The sequence below is a fragment of the Nannospalax galili genome, unplaced genomic scaffold (assembly GCF_000622305.1).
Source record: "Nannospalax galili isolate Female #2095 unplaced genomic scaffold, S.galili_v1.0 scaffold1331, whole genome shotgun sequence".
In the NCBI taxonomy this organism is placed as follows: domain Eukaryota; kingdom Metazoa; phylum Chordata; class Mammalia; order Rodentia; family Spalacidae; genus Nannospalax; species Nannospalax galili.
In genome coordinates, this window is record NW_008330679.1 from 1,425,206 (window position 1) to 1,447,235 (window position 22,030).

Genomic DNA, 22,030 nt, shown 5'->3' on the forward strand with positions numbered 1-22,030 from the left:
TCCCAGCACTCGGGAGGCAGAGGCTGTGGATCTCTATGAAATAGAGGCCAGACTGGTCCACACAGTGAGTTCCAGGCCAGCAGAGACTTCAGGGAGACCCTGTCTCAAAAAACCAGAGAGAAGGGCTGGAGAGATGGCTCAGCAGTTAAGAGCACTGGCTGCTCTTGCAGAGGACCTGGATGTGACTCTCAGAACAACTCTGGTTCCTGGGGATTTAGCAGCCTCTTCTGGTCTCCATGGGCATTTTGTGCACATATGCACTTACATACACACTGGCAAAACACTCATAAACATAAAATTAAAACAATTTTCAAAAACAAAAGGAAAATATGTAATATATCAAATATATTATATATTTTATATACTGAAAAAAATTCTAAACCACTTTATTCCAGTGGTAATTTCTGTTATATATGTTGGGCACCAAAACCCCAAGCTGTTACAGATAGCTGTTTCTTCAGCCCTAAGCACATGTACATATGACCAACATCAAATGGACTCAGTAGGGTGTGTGTGTGTGTGCGTGTGTGTGTGTGTGTGTTTGTGTGTGTGTGTGTGACAGTAATAATTATAGCAGAGGTCATGAATTTGAGGTGGGGGACACAAAAGAAAATGGAGAAGGGAGAGGGAGGGGTGAAAATGAAGTCAATACAGTATTCATGCATGAAATTCTCAAAAACCTAAAATTTTTTTTTTAAAAAAGGATTTCAGTTTGGTCACCAGAACCCACATTTTAAAAGCCCAGCAGAAGGGAAGTCAAGACAGGCAAATCCCAGGAGCTCCCTAGACAGCTAACCTAGCTTGCTTGGCAAGTTCCAAGTCTTAAACAAACACACATACAACACAAAAAAATGTGAGACAGCACCTGAAGAATAATAGCCAAGGATGACCTCTGGTCTCCACATGTATATGTACCAGCATACACATTTGCACCCAGGCACACACATAAACACACAAAAATACATGGATTACTGAAATGAACAGAATTCTCATATAAATGGGCAATCAACATACAAAAAGTACTCAACATCACTAGCTACAAGAGAAATGCAAATTAAACTATATTAAGATTTTACCTCACACTTGTCAGAATGGTCGTCATAAAGAAGCAACAAGAGCACAGGAACTCATGTCCATAGCACAACACTAGTGAGGCACAGACAAGAAGATCTGCTGAAAGCTCAAGGTCAGTCAGTCCTATACAGCAAGACTGTCTCAAAAAGGCCCAAAGCAAAAATAAAATAAGCAACAACAAAAAATACCAGATGTAAAGAAAAGAATCAACAAAAGTCAGCGAGGACGATGAGTACAAAAAAAGAATCCTCATATGATGCTTGCAAAATAGTCCAGCCACTATAGAAATCAGTTAAGTTCCTCAAAAATAAAAACAGATCACTGTACATCTATTCTACTTCTAGGCATCTACCCAAAGGATTCTAAATTTTGTACATCTATGCTTATTGCAGCATTAGTCATAAAAGCTGTTACAGACCCAACCTAGGCCTAGCCACAGAGGAAATGAATAAAGCAAGTATGTCATGCACGCACACACACACACCCCACACACACACAATCAAAGCTTTTCAGCTATAAAGAATAAAGTTACAGTCTTTTCAGAAAAATGGGTGAGGGGTCTGGAGAGATGGCTCAGAAGTTAAGAACACTGGCTGTTCTTGCAGAAGACCTGGGTTCGATTCCCAGCACTCACATGGAAAGTAACTGTCCTTAACTCCAGTTCCAGGGGATCTGACATCCTCTTTTGACCTCCATGAGCACTGCATGACATGGTGCACTTACATACATGCAGGCAATACACTCATACACAAAAATGAAAATAAAAATATTTTATTATTTTTTATAGATTTGTATTTCATACAGAACATCCCAAACAATGTTATTCATCTATACACCTGCATCCCAAATGGCACCCTCCTATAGCACCCCCCCAACCCAGTGGAGCCCATATACTCTTTTGTCATCCCTGTTACCATCCACTGTGTTATCAGCGCCCCCAGTCGTTACCCAGTGCTTGTCCATCTGCTGAGTCTAGTCAGCCTATCTAGAGTTCCTTGTTTTTGGAAGATCAGCTCTTCCTCAACTAGCAGCTATCAGTTGTCAACATTCCTTTAGATAAGGTTGGGGTCTGCTGTTCATTTTCCCACTTCTATGCTGGGTTACTATCTGGGAGTCTCTTGGGCCACCCCGGCCAATAACTCAAGGAAGGTATCTACTGTCTGGCATTGTTTCTTGTTACGTAGTCTTTAACTATACACATGACTCTTAAAGAATTATACTGATCACTTTAACCTTTGGTTATACTTTCCTTTTGGGTGTTTAAGACCACACAGTTGGCCCAGGTAAACCAATTTTTATTTTTACCCTAAAGGTCATTTGAGGATCTGTTCCTCAAGGATGAAAAAGGCTTGGGAGGAGCCCCCAGCTCCTTTCTTTTACCAGTTCCACCTATGTGAAGTCAAAGATTTTTTTTAAAAGAAAAATGGATGAAATTAGAGAGAATATTAAGTGAATTGTCAATCTCAGAAAGATATATATCCCATGTTTTCTCTCATTTCAGGTTCCTAGTTTTATAGAGATATATAAATCATGTGGCATAAAGGCAGAATCAAAACTATGGGAAGAAGGGGGGGCTAATGGGAGGTGAGGGGAGAAAGAGTAGGTAGGTATGGAGGGGGAAAATGTACACTATAAATGTCTATAACAATGTCCTTATGTAACATAATAACTTGTACAATGACTATATACCAACGAGAACACAAATAAAAATCTTTTCTTTTTTTTTCCGGAGCTGAGGACCAAACCCAGGGCCTTGCGCTTGCTAGGCGAGCACTCTACCACTGAGCTAAATCCCCAACCCCAAAATTCTGTATTTTTAAAAAATGCTTTTTGATGGTATGGGTATGGTAGCGGATGCCTCTGACCCCAGCAGGCAGATCTCTTTGAGTTCTAGGCCGGCCTTGTCTACATAGCGAGTTTCGAGCCACCTGGGGCTACAGGGAGACCCTGTCTCAATAAGACAAAAAGAAAAAAGAAAAAAAAAAGCTTTTTGCTAGGAGAAAATGTTACAATTTTTTTTTAATGTGTATGCGTGTATTGCCTGCATGTAGGTAAGTGCACCCATGTCGTGCAATGACCAGGGAGGACAGAAGAGGCTGTCAGATCCCCTGGAACCCGAGTTATGGACACTTGTTAGCTGCCATGTGGGTGCTGGGATTTGAACCTGGGTCTTCTGCAAGAACATTCAGTGTTCTTTAACCACTGAGCCATCTCTCCATCCCCGAGAAAAAGGTTACAATTTATAAGAGAAAAATCAAAATAAGCATGTCAAGGACTAGATTACTACAAGATATATTTTCCTAAAAGAAAATAATGAAAAAAAATAAGGAATATGAAAATTACGCAGATCAGCTTTTTCTTGAGACAGGGTCTCCCTGTAACCTCAGCTGGCCTGGAACTCAGAGAGCCACCTGCCTCTGCCTCTGCCTCCCAAGTGCTGGGATTAAAGGTGTGTGCCACCATGAACAGCAGGAGACCAACTTTGTCTTTGCATGTGTGCAGGGCATGAACCCAAAGTCCTATACATGCTAGGCAAGCACTGTACAACTGAGCTACATCCCTAGTCCTGAATCTGCTTTTTTAAATATTTTAAAAACTACTTTATATGTGGGACAGGAGGGATAACTTAGCATTTAAGAGTACTTGCTGATCTTCGAAGACCACAGTTTAGTTCCCAGCACCTACATCAGGTGGCTGACAACCCTGTAACTCCAGCTTCAGGGGATCATCCAACACCCTCTTCTGGTCTCTGTGAGCAACTGTACACATATGGCATAAAGACAGATAGAATGAATCTTTTTAAAAGATAAATATTAAAGCATTACCACCATTTTACCCGTTGATTTTCCCTGACAACTGTGCAATGCAGAATGTTTTATATTTTATTTTTATTTTACGTGTATGTGTGTATTGTCTGCATGTACGTAAGTACACCCATGTTGTACAATGCCCACAGAGGACAGATGGGGGCATCGGATCCCCTGCAACTGGAGTTAGCGTTGTTAGCTGCCATGTGGGTGTTGGGATTTGAACCCAGGTCTTCTGCAAGAACAGCCAGTGTTCTTAACTGCCAAGCCATCTCTCCTGCCCTGCAAAACAGAACTTTCAAGAGCAGACTTATCCTTTTTATCATTTAAAAAAAAAAAATCCACAAGACCAACGTTATCAGATACAAAGAATTTGGCACTAATGAAGCAGGAACACTGTTTAAATCTCCAGTGACTTGACTATATATCAAAACTTAGTACAGAGGTATGGCCTAAGAGGCTTTATGATGATGGAAAATATGCACATTCCTGAAAGGAGACTATTATCATCAGATTGTTCACAATTACTACATGGATTCAGCTTACAGCTAAAATTTTAAAAGGACACACCCCATTTTTAACAAATTTATTATAATATTTCCTTATAGAAAGGCTGGTGTTCAAGAAAGGGGCTAGCTTTCTAAATAATGCTTTAAGAACAGATTTTTTAAAATCCATATGTGGTTTTTATCAGATTTTCAATTTCCAATAATGGGATATTTGAAATGTCAAAAGCCTTGTCTATGAATTTAGTAATAAAGTAGTTTAGAAAAAAATGTCTAAAAACAAGAATTTTTTTCTGCTAACACAAGTATGTTTACAAGAAATAATCACCAATGTCTCACTATGGAAATCTGAGGTGAAAGGGGATATTTTTGAAGTTTGATATGTCCCAGGAGAAACTCAGGCTTATTCTATTAAAACTCATCTATTTTCTCCTAAACTATATCTAATCACCTAGCTCATCTTTGACCATTTCTGACAAAAACAACCTCAAAGTCAAGAAATATCCTGTGATATGTCTGAAAGTGCAAGGCAGAATCTAAAAGTACCAAAAGGCAAACTAAAGCTGGGCGTAGTGACACACAGCTTTAGTCCCAGCACTCGGGAGGCAGGTGGATCTCTCTGAGATTGAGGGCAGCCTGGTCTACATAGCAAGTTCCAGGACAGTTGGAACTACAGAAAGACCCTGTCTCAAAGAAATGAAAGAAATGGGGGAAGGGAGGGAGGGAGGGGAGGGAGGGAGGGATAACAGCCTGTACTTTATACTCTGGTATGAGGGAGGGAGTGAGGGGGGAGGGAGGGAGAGAGGGAGGGAGGGAAGGCAAACAAATAGACAATAGCTCTAACTACTAGGACAGCTGATTAAACTCATTCTTAAACATTTTGTTGTGTTTAACTTCCTGTGCATACTCATCTTAGGATGGCTCTATACACAGAGCTACATACTTGCTTCAATTTAATCTGCATGCTATCCCTAAAACAAAATCAATGTAACATGTATCTGAGACACAAATCTTAATTTTTATATAGGAAAAAGACTTGGTAAGTCTTTAAAAAAGATCATGTACCTAAAATAAATGCAAATTTTCTACAAATCTTAAATCACTATTAAAACCAGCATTTCCAATTTTTTAAGCATACTATCAAATAACTGTAAATGATGCAAGTAAGAAACACAAGCAAAAGAAACAAAATATCTAAATAGAATAATATAAAAAACTTAGAATTAACTGAAAAACCCTTATTTCCATTTTTCACTTAAAATGCCTCTTAAATACAGTGTAGAGCGTATTCAACTTATAAATTACATATTCCTTTATCCTTAAGCTCACAAAAGTCTCACTTTAACAAAGACCACAGGAAACTGAAAATTTTCCAGGCACTAAATTCATGCTGACAGTCTATGTTACACAAGATGAGGCCTGGCCCTTATGAATAAACAGCAAGAAGAAATAATAAAGTTAGATCAACTACCAAACTCCTTGTTTTATTCAGTTTCTACACAAATAATCCATTTTGTCCATATTTATATCACCACCCAATACCTCCCATCTAAGATCTTTTATTTTGTAATTTGTTTGAGCTCTAACTCCTTAATCTTTTCTTCTCTTATAAAATAGCCGGGTATATACCCAAAGGACTCATCCTATTGCAGAGATAATTGCACAACCGTTTGTTGCTGCTCTTTTCACAATAGGTAAGAGATGGAAGAAAACTAAGTGCCCCTCAACTGATATGTGGTTAACAAAAATGTGGTACATTTACACAATGGAGTTCTACTCAGCAGTAAAGAAAGATGAAATAATGAAATTTGCAGGTAAATGGATGAACTAGAAACTGTCATACTAAGCGAAGTAACACAGACTCAGAAAAACAAGACATATTTTGCCCTCATTTGTGGATCCTAGCACCAAATCCTTGTAAGTGAGGATATGTACATCCTGATCTAACTGCAGGAACCAGGAAATGGAAGAAAACCAGGCTGGTAAAGGGAAAGAAGGAACCCAAGAGAGAATAGTAGGAGACAGGCATTACTAAGGAAGAAATGTGTTTAAAAAAAAATGGGGGGGGGGTAATTAAAGGAAGGCTATACAAAGACCTGTGGGAATAAAGGTGAAGAAAAAGCTGAAAAGAGGTGGGACCACAGCACACAAAAATTATCAAGGGAGAAACAGGGAAAATGGGGACACTTTAAATGGGAAGGGCAGAGAGGTAGGATAAGATAGGAAGAGAAAGAGGAGACATAAATAGTGCCTAGATAGGGTAAAAAATGAGAGGAAATCGTATTAGTCCAAAACCCTACTGAAAAATTACACATACAATATCCCTACATGAGTCCATGAGTACAGCTGAAGACTACATAACAAGAAACAGTGCCAGACAGGAGAAACCTTCCTCTGAGTTGTTGGCCAGGGTGGTCCAAGAGATTCCCAAAATTACACAGGCTATTGCCACAGTCCTTGATTGTCTCCCAGAACTTGATGGTAAGACCCTATTGCTGAAGACAAGACATACTCTGGACACAGGATTTGGAACAATGGAGTTGCAACTGACCTGGAAGGCACCTCCCCTGAAGGCTGGCTCTCATACCTTTGGAGAGCACTACACAAGCTGGTACATCAATCGATTGTCCAACCCTAGCTTCAAGGCCTAAAAACCACATCAATGACAAGCACAGCAAATGACATTAGTGGAGTAGTGGCACTTTTATTTTGGGGGTAAAAAAGACCTACCTAACTGGACTTAAAGCCCACTAAACAGGAGGAAATTATTGTCTGGTACTGTAAACCTAGCCAAATACACATAGCTGGAGAGGTCATAGATCTTAGAGAAAACCCATGGTTCTCATATCCCTAGACAAATGTAATTTCTTACTATGTGCAAAATATGGATCCTTAAATTTACATACAGGTACCCCAGTCACCACCCATCAAAGTAGCTTCTTTTTCGCCAGAGGTTATTACACAGTTACACCATTGGGCCCACACAGAGATTCTCTGTGAATTGCCCAAGCCTAAATGGCACATTTAGGATGAAACCTCTACACCTAAAACTCACAGAACATAGAACAAGGGATGAGGAGAACACTAACGCATCTTTCAATTCTCACCAATGAAGTTCCCTCATGCAACAGAGGCCCAGGAACACAAAAGGACACAAATGGCCAGAACACAGAGAATAAAAGTCAGCAGAGTGTGGGTCCTTGGACAGGTCTCCTATGTTGAAGTCCACCCACCCAGGGCTCAGGGACCGCTGCAGAAGAGGGGGCAGGGAGGAGGTGCATGACCATAATGTAAATAGTCTTACAGGTGCCAGGGACCCTTCTTATACAAACCTATAGCAATGGTGTCAGCATGCAGAGACCCATGCAAACTCAGGCAGACAAAAACCCAGCACACAATTGTGGAAATGATTATCAGGCCCCAATCTTAGTCCAAGAATTATTGGCAGCTAATTACTGCTGGGTGAGGAACAGCAGATCTTGTAGGGAGAAACTCTAGATAGGTTGACTAAACCAAGATGGATGAACTTGCACTGAGGGAGGGACATTTAGGGACACTAACTTTACATAATATGCCTTAATACAACAGAATGTATGAACTCCAGTGGGGGAGGGTATGGGAGGGTGCCAAAGGGGAAGGGAGTATAAAGATGATTTTATGTATGAAATACACAAAAATCAATTAAAAAAAGAATCCTAAATTAGTTTAGAAGTGGTTCATTGAATTCTTTTACTAGCATTGTGTAGAGGAAGGAAAAAGAGAAAGAGAAAGAAGCTGGGCATGGTGGTGGATGCCTTTAAGCAGGGGATTAGAGAAGCAGGCAGATCTCTGTGACATCAAGGCCAGCCTGGCCTACATAGCGAATTCCAGGCCAACTGGGGCTACAGGGATATCCTGTCCAAAACGACCAAAATAGAGACTGGAAAGATGGCTCAGTGGTTAAGAACACTGGCTGCTCTTGCAGAAGACCTGGGTTCAAATCCCAAAACCTACATGGAGGCTAACAACCATCTGTAATACCAGTTCTAGAGGATCCAACACCCTCTTCTGGCCTTCGCAGGCACTGCATAACACAGGTTCACTTACATACATGTAGGCATAACACTCATATACATAAAATAAAAATAAGTAAATCAAAATAATTTTTGAAGACATAATAAAAATATATAAATGAATAAAACTAAGGAAATTAAATTGAACATGGAAGGCAAAAAAATACATAAATGAATAAAACTAAGGAAATTAAATTGAACATGAAAGGCAGAGGAAGGCGGATCTCTGTGAGTTCAAGGCCATCCTGGTCTACATAGTGAGTTCCAGGTCAGCTGGAGCTACAGGGAGACCCTGTCTCAAAAAGACCAAAAAAAAAAATTTTTTAATATATATATTCCCCCCCCATGTATGCCAGGGGTGGTGAAGCATGCCTTTAATCCCAGCACTCAGGAGGCAGAGGCAGGCAGATCTCTATGAGTTCAAGGCCAACCTGATCTACATAGTGAGTTCCAGGACAGCTGGGGATATAGGGAGACCCTGTCTCAGGAAGAACAAAAAAATATTCCATGCATAAATGTTTTCAAGTGTGTTTGAGTATGATAGAGAAAATAGGACTCGGAACAAGGATTCAAATATAAAGAGGTTTATTTGGGAGGTAATCTCAGGAAACACCAATAAAAGAATGGGAGGTAATAGAGAAGAGGAAGGAAATAAAGAATATGTATTTAACAGTTTCTTGCTGTGAGCAGTGAGAACCACTCCTCCTCTGGAACTCTAGGAGACAGCAATGAAACCTGCCTCCAGACCATCACCAAAAAGACAAAAAGACTGGAGTCATCATCCTCCAACCCCCATCTCTGGCTAAGAGCTGCTCCCCAGTACTTTTAACATGCTCTGTATTCAACTGAAAAACTCAAAGGTAGAGTTGCAGGTGTTTGCAGTACACTTTATGAAAGAGCTAGAATGGTTAGAACAAATATCTGCCATGAAGTCTCACACACAAAACTTCTGCCATTGTCCCATTACAAAGAAGTGGTATATTTTATGTAAGCAATAAAGAATGATTTCAAGATCTTAAAAGCAATCTACCAGCTGGGCGTGGTGGCACATGCCTTTAGTCCCAGCACTCAGGAGGCAGAGGCAGGTGGACCTCTATGAGTTCAAGGCCAGCCTGGTCTACACAAAGAGTTCCAGGTCAGCTGGGGCTACAGATGTGGGAGGCAGAGGAATAGGCAGGTGGATCTCTGTGAGATTGAGGGCAGCCTGTTGTACATAGCAAGTTCCAGGCCAACTGGGGCTACAGGAAGACCCCATCTCAAAAACAAAACAAATTTTTGAATAACTTTTCAGAGTTATTAAGAGTATCTGAGACTACAAAAAGAAGTCATTTTTATCAATGTAGACATGTCTATGGATGATTTTCATTTTCATTGAATCTGCAAAGCCTATACTTTCTAAATTCAATAGGTTATCACAAACAGCCAATGCTAAAAACAAAATATAGATATAGTATAGTATTTGAAATATGCAGAACTGAAAAACCAGAACCAGATTCTTGTCTTGCTATGTTCTGGGAAGTGATACTTCTCCAACAGTGACTTGTTTCAGGAAAATCAGTGACTCACCTGCAAAACAGAAATGGATTCCAGTCCAGTGCTGCCAACACTCCATGGTGCCTTTCTACTAGACACATACCTGGCCACGTCATTGGGCATAAAACCAAGGCAAGTTTAACCAACTTTCAAAGTTTTTCTAACACCATTAGGTAATGAAAAAAACACCATGGGGCAGTGCTTAAAAGAAAAACAAGCTGTGAAGCATGAACCAACAGTTCTGAATATACCAGACCACTTAAATTATCACTCATTCTATTTGGCATTATATATAGTCTAGGAACATAAAATTTGATCCTCTTTTAGTTTAGTTAGAAGCTTGGTTTCTACAATTAAAACCTGAAAATGGAAAAAGCCAATTACAAGGCATTTCCATTTAAAAGGGTTACGTTTTCCTAGCCTTTAGAAAACACTTTACATGAAATTGCCTTTTCTTCTCCATGCTTCAAAACTCAATTCACTGAAATTGAACAAATCAGCTGAATGTCTATTATGTGCTAGATTCAAATGAGTAAGTTTTAAGTGAAAAAATTCTCAGAAAATTCCATTTATAAAAGATAAGTTAAAATATTTTTATTAAAACTGATTTTTACAGTTTAAGTATTTGATTTTGAAACACAAAACTCAGTCAATATGATCTATTTTGTTTTCATCTTATGTTTTCTTTTTTTTTTTTTTTTTTTTACTTAAATGTACATAACATATTCAGTTAGGAATTCAGAATACCATGTTAAGAAAATTTTGAGTATCTTCCAGATTTTTACGTTGGCAGACTTAAAGATCAGAACTCAGACCCTGCTTATATAGTTGAACACACTTGAATTTTATAGCGTTTTAATAATGGCATTTATATTCTCTTTGGTTTCATTGTGGAGATAACAGGGATAATAGACACTATCACAGCCAATAAGGTTACAAACTTTACTTTGCAGTATGAAACGTACACTTGAACATAACTTAGGACAAAACTTAATTGCATTATATTATGGCTTTCAAAATCGGAACTGGCTTTAATTTTTTTCCATTATTTTATAGGGTGATAGCCAAACCATTGCATTAAAATTAAAAACAAAGGAGGGACAAGGGGTGGAGGAAGGGCAAGCAAAGAGAGGAAGAAGTGTAATAGACCCAAGATACAAACCAGTTGAGAATAACCACTGAGCCCTGGAATAAACAGTATCTGAAACACTCAACTTCTTCATATAGTACCAAGAACTCATGAAGACAGGATAGGCAAATAAAATTCATCTACAACAATTTCAAGGAGGCAGAGGTCTCAGGTACCAGCATTACTTGAAGAAGCATTTATAAAATAGTATGTCAATGATAATAGTACGCCATGTAACATGATCATATTTGCAGGTATATGTTGGGAGTACTAGAAAAATGAGAGGATTTTTTTTTTTTTTTTTTTGGTTTTTTTTGAGACAGGGTCTCCCTGTAGCCCCAGCTGACCTGGAACTCACTATGTAGACCAGGCTGGCCTCAAACTCAGAGATCTGCCTGCCTCTGCCTCTCAAGTGCTGGGATTAAAGGCGTGCGCCATCATGCCCAGCTTGACAGGAAATGTTCTTATCTGCCAGATGTTCCTGGTTTCCCTAATACTTTGACATCAACAGATAAAAAGACAGCAAGCTCTCTCAATTCAGTACTTTCCTAATATTGGTATGGTTGTTGTTTGGTTGGAAGTACCTTTGTTTGAGAAAGTAGCCACACGTTTTAAAAAACAATATAAATTTATATTAGGAACTGGTAGAAATCTGCTTTATATTGAAATCTCTTAAATGGAGTAATTATTCTAAGGTTTTAGGCATCACTTCCAATTCATAGTCCCTGTTTGTAGTATCAAATTCTATTTTTACTTGAAAATAACATTTCATACAAATGACATTTAATTATGCCAATTCCATTAGCTTCTGTTTATTGCAATTATATGTATAATTATTCATAAAACATTTATGTTAATATCATTGCTGACAGTTCACACTCCACTTGGAATCACTGATCTAGTTTTTGTTTCAGCCAATTTTCATTCATAGATCACATTAAATGTGGAGCCAGAAACTTTTGTTTCTTATGCCTAAGTTTTTTTCTTTTCTTTCTTTTCTTTTTTTTTAAGGCAGAATCTCATTCTATAGTCCTGGCTGGCCTGGAACTTGATATGTAGATCAGGCTCGCCTTAAGAGTTCTGCCTGCCTCTGCCTGAGTGCTGGGATTAAAGATGTGCAACACCACACCTATAACTTTTTAACTTCAAACAAGACAAAGCCATTACATTCCTCTTGAGTGTCACTCATTCAAGTATTTGATGACATCCTCTCCTTAAACTTATCTTCTCCAAATCTTCTCCAAAACAAGTACCACCTTTTCCTTCAGCTACACATCTTGCTCCACACAGGCCTTTCTTCACTCTGGCTGCCCTTCTACTGACACTTTAGTTTCTAATGTTTTTCTTACTGTGTAGCACTTCACATTACTATAATAATAAAAAATGCTTGGTATAAATAGCAGCCTGTATCAGCTTATTACATGCCCTACTCAGTAAGTTTTCTATCCCCAGTAGACATTCTGGCAACTATAAACAACACCTCCGAAATGCCTAAGTCTGAGAGTTTGATGCTATCACTTGATAAGATTTTCTGTGATCCTGAAAAAAAATGGCAAAATAGTAGTGCAGGAAATTTTTCAGCAACTTAAAGTTATTTTAAGTTAGAATCCTTTATTCTGAGTTTATTGGAGATCACTGTTTCAATAAAATAATAGTAACAGAAAATGGTACTTTTTCAAAAAGTCTTTACATGACACAATAGTCTCATTATTCACAATGATTTCAAGTATCAGTTTAGTGTCCTAAAATACTCAGTCAAAAAATTTCTGGTGGTGCATACCTATAACCCAGCACTGAGGAGTCTGAGGTCAGCCTTGACTACACAACAAGACAAACTCCACTGATCACTTTCACTCCTGGTTAAATTTACAGCAGCAAAGTAAACTCAATATACTTCAGCAAATAAAAGGACTTCAAGATACTTGAACATTAATTTCTAAGAGTTCCTAATTTTCCTTTTCTCACTTACCTTTACAAACATAGTAACAAATTGAGCCAATACACTACATCAAATTAAAAGAAAGTTCAGATGGCAGAAACTTACAACCACATGTTGCAGAGTGCTGCTAGATTATAAGCCAATTTTGAACTACAAACATACTATAAAATCTAGCATAAGAACAGCAAATTATTGTTTGCAGGCCAAATCCAGCATTCCATCTTTGTATAAATTATAAAGTTTTATTAAATATATTAACATTCATTTGATTACATGTTGTCTATGGCTATTTTTGTATTACAATGGCAAAGGAAAAGAGCTCAGATCAAAGACCATTTTGGCACGTGAAGTCCAAAATAATTATCTAGTCTCTCACAGAAAACATTTGCCAACCCCTAATCTAGGGGAATAAACTTCATGCTACCAAAGAAAAATTGATATCTATAATCATAACCATAACTAGAGCTCAGGAAATAACATTCATACTGGAATACACAAATATAAACATTGGGATATCTGACTAGTTCTTTATTCTACTGTTTATAAGGACTTGTTACCTTTCCAAGACAGAGTGCTTACTTACCTGCTCACTAGCTAATCTTTAATGTAACATTTCTTAAGGAATGACTAGTGGAAGAGTGAGGAATCCATAAATATGCTGTTTTGTGCAGTCTATGGTAAATAAGAGGTTGTTGCCAATAACTTAAAAGTTTATAACAAAGAAACTATTCTAGAACTACGTAATGATTTTCTTCACATTTTATATTTGAAATACAAAACTTTTAAAGGCACTTAAAATAGGAAAGCTAAGTTCAGTAATTTAGATATTAGCTTCATTAAATAATGTGAATTTCCCTTTTCTTTAAAATAACAAACTTTTCATTTTCATGTATGTAGAGTTGAAATTTTAAAAATCTAATTCAACCATGTACCTATTTAACATATATAACACCAGAATCCATTAAAAACTAAAGTCACAAAAATTAAGTACTTTCCAACTAAAAAGTACTTAAGAGGCCATCTGCACACAGTACAGATGAGAAAATTTCAACAGGACATGAAAAACACCAGTTTAGAGAACTAATTCGTGACAGAGACAGAACTATAACCCAAGTATCAGTTCAGAATTCTTTCAATGTCAAAAACATATTTTTAAATGACTGCTCATATTCTATGAAAGGGTAGACTGATGTTGAAATATTCTAGTTTTAAAAGGCCAGGTATGATACTACAAGTGTTGTGTTCCCAGCACTTGGGAGGCTGACACAGGAGGATCTTGAGTTTGAGTACAACCTGGGCTACAAAGAGTTCCAGGCCAGCATGGTCTACAGAGGGAAGCCCTGTCTCAAAGCAAAGAAACAAACAAACAAAATAAAAAATCATTATAAAATTATAGAAAGGCAGAAAATGAATAATTAGAAAGCAACTCTTACTTAAAAGATCAAAGAAACAACCAATTACTCAACAATTTGTCAAATGTGGCAAGAAATGATGCTGGTGAAGGGGCAGTATAATGACTATTCAACATTGTTAATGTTCATCTTTCTGAAAGGTAATTTGGCATGTTGTAAAGAGCCTAAGAAATGCTTACCATGTAAACCATTATTCCATTTTCATGACTATATCCTAGAGAATGAATCTAAGTTAGAGCTAAATTTTACATAGAAGAATATCCATCCCATTATAAAATTGTGAAATATTAGAAACAGCCTAACATCCAAATAGAGAACCAATTGAAGTATTTTCATACAATGTAACATAATATTAGGCAGCCATTTTTTAAAATCACATTTTCAAAGACATAGGTAGGTACTTATGATATCAGGTTATTTAAAAACGGATATACATGATCATTGTCTTAATTTGGTTATTGCACACACGCAAACACATATACACACACTCATACATATAAATAGCACAAAGACTAAAAGTAAAAATAGAACAATATTTAACAGTGTTATCTCTGGGTAGTGAGACTGTCGATAATTTTTCTTTTTTTCACACTTTTCAGTATATTCAAATTTCATACTCAGAAAACATTAAAAATTTATTGTTGTCAATTCAGAAATTTTGTAGTTTGTATTAAACAAGGAATATTTATAGTACTGAAAAGTATATCTAAATAATGGAAAACAAATCATTGATGTATAAGAGTATAATCCCTACATGTATATAAGTAGGTAATTTTGAATCTAAAAGGTAGTATTATTTTATCTCATTCTAAAGTATAGAAAGTTGATATTTAATAAAGAAGAAATGTAAATCTTCAAATAAAATTGGTGCAAGGCATCTAAAAATTGTGCTGCTCTGGCATAACACTGAAGATATAAGGACTCTCCAATGTAATGCAACAACAGTGTTATGTTGAAACAGGTATAATGGAGAACATGCATGTGACTTAATGAATTACACTTTTTTTGTGCCAAGATGACTAGAATAAATCTATGATAAAGAAATACAACACCATACCATTATTTTAGTTGGAAGAGCCGCACCAAAATCATGACCAAAAAAAGGTGCAGGACTACCAAAAGTCCAGGGAACTTTGATGCAGTTATTTTAGATTTCTTGCTTAAAATTCAAGTAAAAGTCAAATTACTTAAAACACTAAAAAAAAAGCATAGCGGTGTATGGTCTGCAATAATTTGAAAAACACTAATAACACTCCTTCAATATTTCTTCATTTGCAGACTATTAATCACAGTCTTTGAAGTAAAGGACTAAATCTGTTTTTTTAACCATTCTTGAAATTATATTCTACTATAATAATGACATGAAGGGATGTCACACACAAAAAGGTAAATGAATATAATTTTGAAAGTTGACTTTTAAATTGTATGATTCTAATTTCTGTGATTTAAAAAAATCACATAAATATGTAAAAAATAAAATATATCCTACCATCTATACATAAGAGATGAGGCTTTACCATTTTAACAAAAATTCTGAGATGGAATAAAAAACAATTTTCATTTATACCACAGAGCAATAAGTTTAAATCAGACTATTTTGAGTTGTGTAGCCCTTTATTAGCAACTAAAATAGAAGGTATCTGTTGTACAACATGGGTAGTAATTGTCTATAACTGGAGATTTATTATATTCTAATACAGATCATTTATAAATGCAATTTCTTTATAAAAAAGCTTCCACCCTTTTTTGTCTATGTATAATTTGCAAAACTATTCTGAAAGCGGAATATATGTGCACAAGTCTGCAAAGAGTGCAAATTTTAAGATATGGTAAATGCTTTACAAGTAACTTTCAAAAACTGTCTGCAACAACTGGATCTTTACATTTTCATCTTTTTTAATCAAAATGTTTGATGCCAGCCTTCCTTCCACTGCCCCAAACTATAAAGCATTTTTTTAATGAGTTGAAATTAAGAAGGACTACACCTACTAGAAAAGAAGAGAAGAGAAGTTCTATTAGTCTGAGGTTTCAGAATCCCCCAAACCAGAACCAACATCTTGATGAAGGCTAGGCTGGGACCCTGAACAGAGTACGAGTCTGTGCAGGTGGCATCCCTGAGGATCCAGAGCTTCAGTGGACTGTGAGTGCTCCAGCTGCATAACTCACTGAACTGTCTTGCCAATTTCTACACTGGCTCGACTGGGCATAATTCAAAAAAGAAAAGCTCATATTCATTCCATTCTTCTGGAGTTCTGTGATAGCCTAGAAAAAGAAAAACTTAATTATGACAAACCATATAAAAGACCGAACACTCTGAAAATGTTGGTGGCTTGACTTTCCCATTTGACAACTGAAGCCTAGATTTCCCTCACCTTGATTAAATGCCTAGTGTCCCGTATTAAATAAGAAAAAGAACTCGTGATTTAATTCTCTTAGAGAGTATGTCCTAACCGTGCTTGTTTGTTTGCTTTGTTTTGTGAGACAGGGTCTCACAGGTCTGAAGAGATGGCTCAGCAGTTAAGAACACTGACTGTTCTTGCAGAAGACCCAGGTTCGAATCCCAGCACCCACATGGCAGCTAACATCTGTTGATAGCTCCAGTCCTAGGGGATCCGACAGCTTCTTCTGACCTCCATGGGCACTGCATGACACAGGTGCACTTACCTAGGGTGTGGTCAAAAGGCAGATGGAGAAAGAAAAGTGGAGCTTAGGGGATCTCATGAACACATAGTCTGCTTAAAAAAAAAAAAAAAAAAAAAAGATAGGGTCTCACTATGCAACCCTGACTGACCAGGAACTCACTGTGTAGACCAGGCTGATCTCAAACTCACAAAGATCATGCCTACTTCTACCTTCTAAATGCTAGGATTAAAGGTGTGTATTACCATGCTCAGCTCTTAACCTAGCTTAATAATGTTTTTAATATTTTATTATTTCTATTTATGAGTGTATTGCCTGCATGTATATAACTACATTCATGTCACGCAATGCCCAATGGGGTCAAAAAAGGGAGTTGAATTCCCCTGAAATTAGAGTTACAGACAGTGGTTAGCCACTATGTGGGTGCTGGGAATCGAACACAGGTCCCTCCAGTCCCTTTAACCTAGCTTCTCTCTCTTTTTTTGGGGGGATGTTGTTTTGAGACAGGGTCACTCTGTAGCCCCAGTTGGCCTGGAACTCACTATGTAGACCAGGCTGGCCTTGAACTCACAGAGATCCACCTGCCACTGCTAGGATTAAAGGTGTGCACCACCACGCCTGGTTTAACTTAGCTTCATAATAACTAGTTATCATGTACCCTATCTCTCCCTTCAACTAATGAAATTTGTTATTTTTAAGCAAGACTGTGTCTCTCTATTCTCTAAATTTTGGCCACTTCTGCCTTAATATAATGAAGACTTTTATTTATCTGACTTTCACTAAGTCTGAAGTGTATATTTTAATTTGCAGATCTATAAGTTATGCTATGATTTTTACTTTATACACTGTTTTGTTGTTGTTTTTGTTTTACTGGTTTGGTTTTTGTTTTTTTTTTTTTTCGGTCTTTTTGAAACAGGGTATCCTGTAGCCCCAGCTGGCCTGAACTCATTGTGTAGAACAGGCTGGCCTTGAACTCACAAAGATCCGCCTGCCTCTGCCTCCCAAGTGCTGGGGCTAAAGGTGTACGCCACCACGCCCAGCAAATATATACTGGTTTATAATTTCGTTTATAAAAAGAATGTATTTGATTCAATTCAGACTTTAGCAGCTTACTCTAACTTAAGTTTTAGACTTGTTTAAGTCCTTCACAGGCTTTTCCTTCAATCATTTCGAGATGCTTTAAGAGGCAGAAGGTGAGGCGGAAGAAAGCCTTCCTAAAAATCCATAATATATTGTTTCAAATCACATTAAGAGAACAATGAACTTCAAGTTCCTGCCCTAAATTATTTCCAACTGTGTTACCATCTCCATTGCTTCTATCATTCCCAAACAAATGAGTCCACTGCTATTTCCTAAGGATGTATATCCTCTTTATTCTTATAGTGTTACGGTTTTTTTGGCCTTTTTGAGACAGGGTCTCCCTGTAGCCCCAGCTGGCCTGGAACTCACTATATAGACCAGGCTGGCCTTGAACTCACAGAGGTCCGCCTGCCTCTGCCTCCTGAGTGCTGAGAATAAAGGCGTGTGCCACTGCCACCACACCTGGCTGTCACATTTTCTTTTAGAAAATTCATGTTCATTTATTAGAAGAGAAATTAACTTATTTCACTTTCTAAAATTCAGCTACTGCCAACTCGTCTCTCTGGACATTCTTTCAATAAGCATTACCATCTAAAAAAAAAAAAAACCAAGAAACAGAAAAATATACATATGATCTGTCTTGCATTATTAAACCATGAACATTTAAAGTTCAACAGCAAGAGTTTCCATTTAATTTTAAAGTGTCCAAACACTCACATGTGTAGGTATGTACACATGGGCACACACACACACAAACTAAAATTTAATCTTCTCAAAGAGATGAAAAGCATATGAGAACTGACCCAAGGCCAAGAGAAGATAGGACTGTATTTTATATAGGTTTCTGTGTTAACAGAAAACACTAATCTATAATCCAGCAGTAAATTTATTCAAATAATCAGAACAACAGAAATCCACTGGGAAGGAAACTTGACTCTACATACATAAACCAAATGGCATCATTCACATAGCACAATGATGAGCAGGGTATTTTGAGTATGACAACATCAAATGATAAAAGTCACAGCTTCCTAGGATACTCACATTTAATAACACCCCAATGGGATGTCTTCCACATATAGTATTATGGTATTTCTTCAAATAATTGCTAAAAGATACAGGATCTAATTGTTCTATAATACTCATACCCTAAAAAAAAAAAAAAGGAATAAAAGAAAAAAGAAAATTTATTATTTCATAATTATATTTTAAAACTTATTTCGAGCTAAACATAACTTCTCAATTAAAAAGACAAATAGAATACATTAAATGATCCTTGTGAAATATCTAACTTCTTCATTATAGGCAATCTCATTATAGTTAACCACTGACAGAAAACTTTTAATTCCAGTTTATTTTCTCTAATTTTAGATGTTTCTAAATCACCATTATTAGCTGTCATTTAGCTCATGATCTTCACACATTTCACCATTTTTAATTTTCCTATACTAAAGATATTTACAAGTGAACCTGTGAAATTTTTAACAAAATCTAAAATTAAATTTTATTTACAGTCGTTTCTTCATACAACATGGTGTTTTTGAAACTGGTACAAACAACCAAAAGATAACTACAATTTAATTACTATTAGATATACTTAAATATCAATGTCTGTGAAGCATTTTATCAACAGTTATGTAAGTAACTGATAAAATACAATAAACTATGAACAGTTAACATTCTTTATTTTCAAAACTCACTAAAAAACTGATGACTTCAGTAATATAGGTCTTTTATGAGCCAGTTTCAAGAAGAAAAGCCCCTCTCTCCCTCTCTGTCCCTCCCTTCCTCCTTCCCTCCCTCCCTCCTTTTCTCTCTACTCCTACACACACACACACAATTTTTTTTGGAGGCAGGTCTCCCTGTAGCCTCAGCTGGCCTAGAATCTGCTATAGAGACCAGGCTGATCTCAGTCTCACAGAAATCTACCTGCCTGTTTCCAGAGTGCTAGAACTAAAGGTATGCCTAACACTACTCTCTATATTTTAAACTGGAGTGTTTTCTTTCTAGGTTTTAATTCAGAATTAAAATCTGATAAGCCACTCACCATGAACTGAATGCTTAGTTATATCAAATTCTGCAGTCTCCAAAAATTCACATATTTTTAACTGTTTTTACATTCAATCATTAAAGTGTTTATTTACTTTATTGTGTGTGTGTGTGTGTGTGTGTGTGTGTGTGTGAAAGCATGCACATGCCATGGCACAAGCGTGGTGATTGGGGGACAAGTTGTGGAAGTCAGCTCTCTCCTTTCATTATATACGTCTCAGGGACTGAACTCAGGTTATCAGGCATGGTGGCAATACCTTTACCCACTAGGTCATTTCTCTGGTCCACATATTTTTAATCCTCTAACACTTGGCAACTTTTGTTCACTGAATCAGGCAAATAACAACTGGATCTAACTAACTTTTTCACTAGAGTATAAACACGGTGTAATGAGATGAACAGCTGTAAATAAAAAGTCATCTGAAAAATGGCAATCATTAGTAAGTAACACTGAAGGTTTATTATAGTGGGAGTTTCAAAACCTTGACTGTATAAAAAAACTTTTTTCAGAATATTCTTATCTTTCATAAGCATTATCAATTCTCCTAACAAAATATATCTGAGATATAATAGAATACATAATCAGCTTTGCTTACATATTAATTAGCCACTCTCAGATCTGTTCATAACTAGTTTTTAATGCTGTACTGGCTTTCTCCTAACAAACGGGGCTCTTTACAGGTCAAGAATGACACTTGGTACAGACTCAAAGAAACATAAACTAAGCTAAAAAGTTAAACCTCAAATAAACAATTCTGATGCAAAAAAAAATCACAGTATCATTCTAAATCAATTAAGTAGTAATGCTGTGACAGAATTGTAACTCCACAAATGTAGATAATCAAGATTTAACTTTCCTAGACACAAAGAAATAGGCATAAAATGTTCCTAATCCTAAGATCTTTCTCAACAATTACTGGATTCATAATGGTCTAACAACAGTTGCCATAGTAATTCTTTGAACATTCACAGTTACAATTGGTATCCATATTGTGAGAGATATTTTAATGTTCCTGAATGAAGGCTAGGGTAGCTAGCCATAAATAGAACTCACTAACATAAGCTTTATTGAGGTTAAGTTCTAACACACATTTTAGTATTAAAATCTCCAAGCACATGTGGAACAAGCATCGTATTTACATATTGATACTAATTCAAAGAGAAGAAAATGAATTACATTTAAGGCAAGGAATTCCAAGTGACTGGCCAAGAAATTATTATAGAAACAGATGCAGCATCATATTAGACACTACTACATAAGGAATTCAAAATGAAGATAAAATGGTTAAATTGTAACAGAGAAAAAAATGAGAAAATAGAAATTAAGGGATTAAATGCATTAAAATTTTACTTCTTTCCAATGTCCTAAGTACCTACTTGTACAATAAATAATTTCACTACACTCAAATCTCAGACAAATGAGAGGATTTAATTGTATGCATTTATAAAGAAAAGGTAGAGGGAATGAGGGGTTTTTTTTCATGTGTAAACCTCTTCAACCAGAAAATTCACAAAGTATGCAAACAAAAGAGTCATGATAAAATTATTGGATATTCACTGACTAGTACAGAATACTGAAAAACACATTATATATACTTGATGCTGTGAAATTACTACCACCAAAATTCCAAGACAGAAATGCTAGTTCGACACTATTATCAAAATTCCAAGAAGACGAAAAACAAAACGGTTCCCTAAATACCCCTACCTAACCTTTTATTCCTAAAAATACTGGGAGGTATGATCAGTGAGTCTAAAATAAAGTCCAGTCAACAGAAAGCTTCCTAGGGCTTAGTATAGTGAGAACTT

General features: G+C 36.7%; 1 protein-coding gene across 5 annotated transcripts in view; it reads right to left on the reverse strand.

Moving 5' to 3' along the window:
• Positions 1 to 16,033: 16,033 nt before the first annotated feature.
• Memo1 (mediator of cell motility 1) overlaps positions 16,034 to 22,030 on the reverse strand; it is a 114,200-nt gene continuing 108,203 nt past the window's right edge. For 4 of the 5 annotated variants that reach the window (XM_008851016.3, XM_008851007.3, XM_008851024.3 and 1 more), the window contains 2 exons: positions 19,217 to 19,321; positions 16,048 to 16,714 (listed from right to left, as the gene is read on the reverse strand). In XM_008851016.3, coding sequence (XP_008849238.1) covers positions 16,583 to 16,714; positions 19,217 to 19,321 — 237 coding nt within the window. In that variant the 3' untranslated portion in view covers positions 16,048 to 16,582. Of the gene's footprint in view, positions 16,715 to 19,216; positions 19,322 to 22,030 lie in introns of all 5 variants that reach the window. The other variant, XM_008851028.2, reaches the window with a different exon arrangement.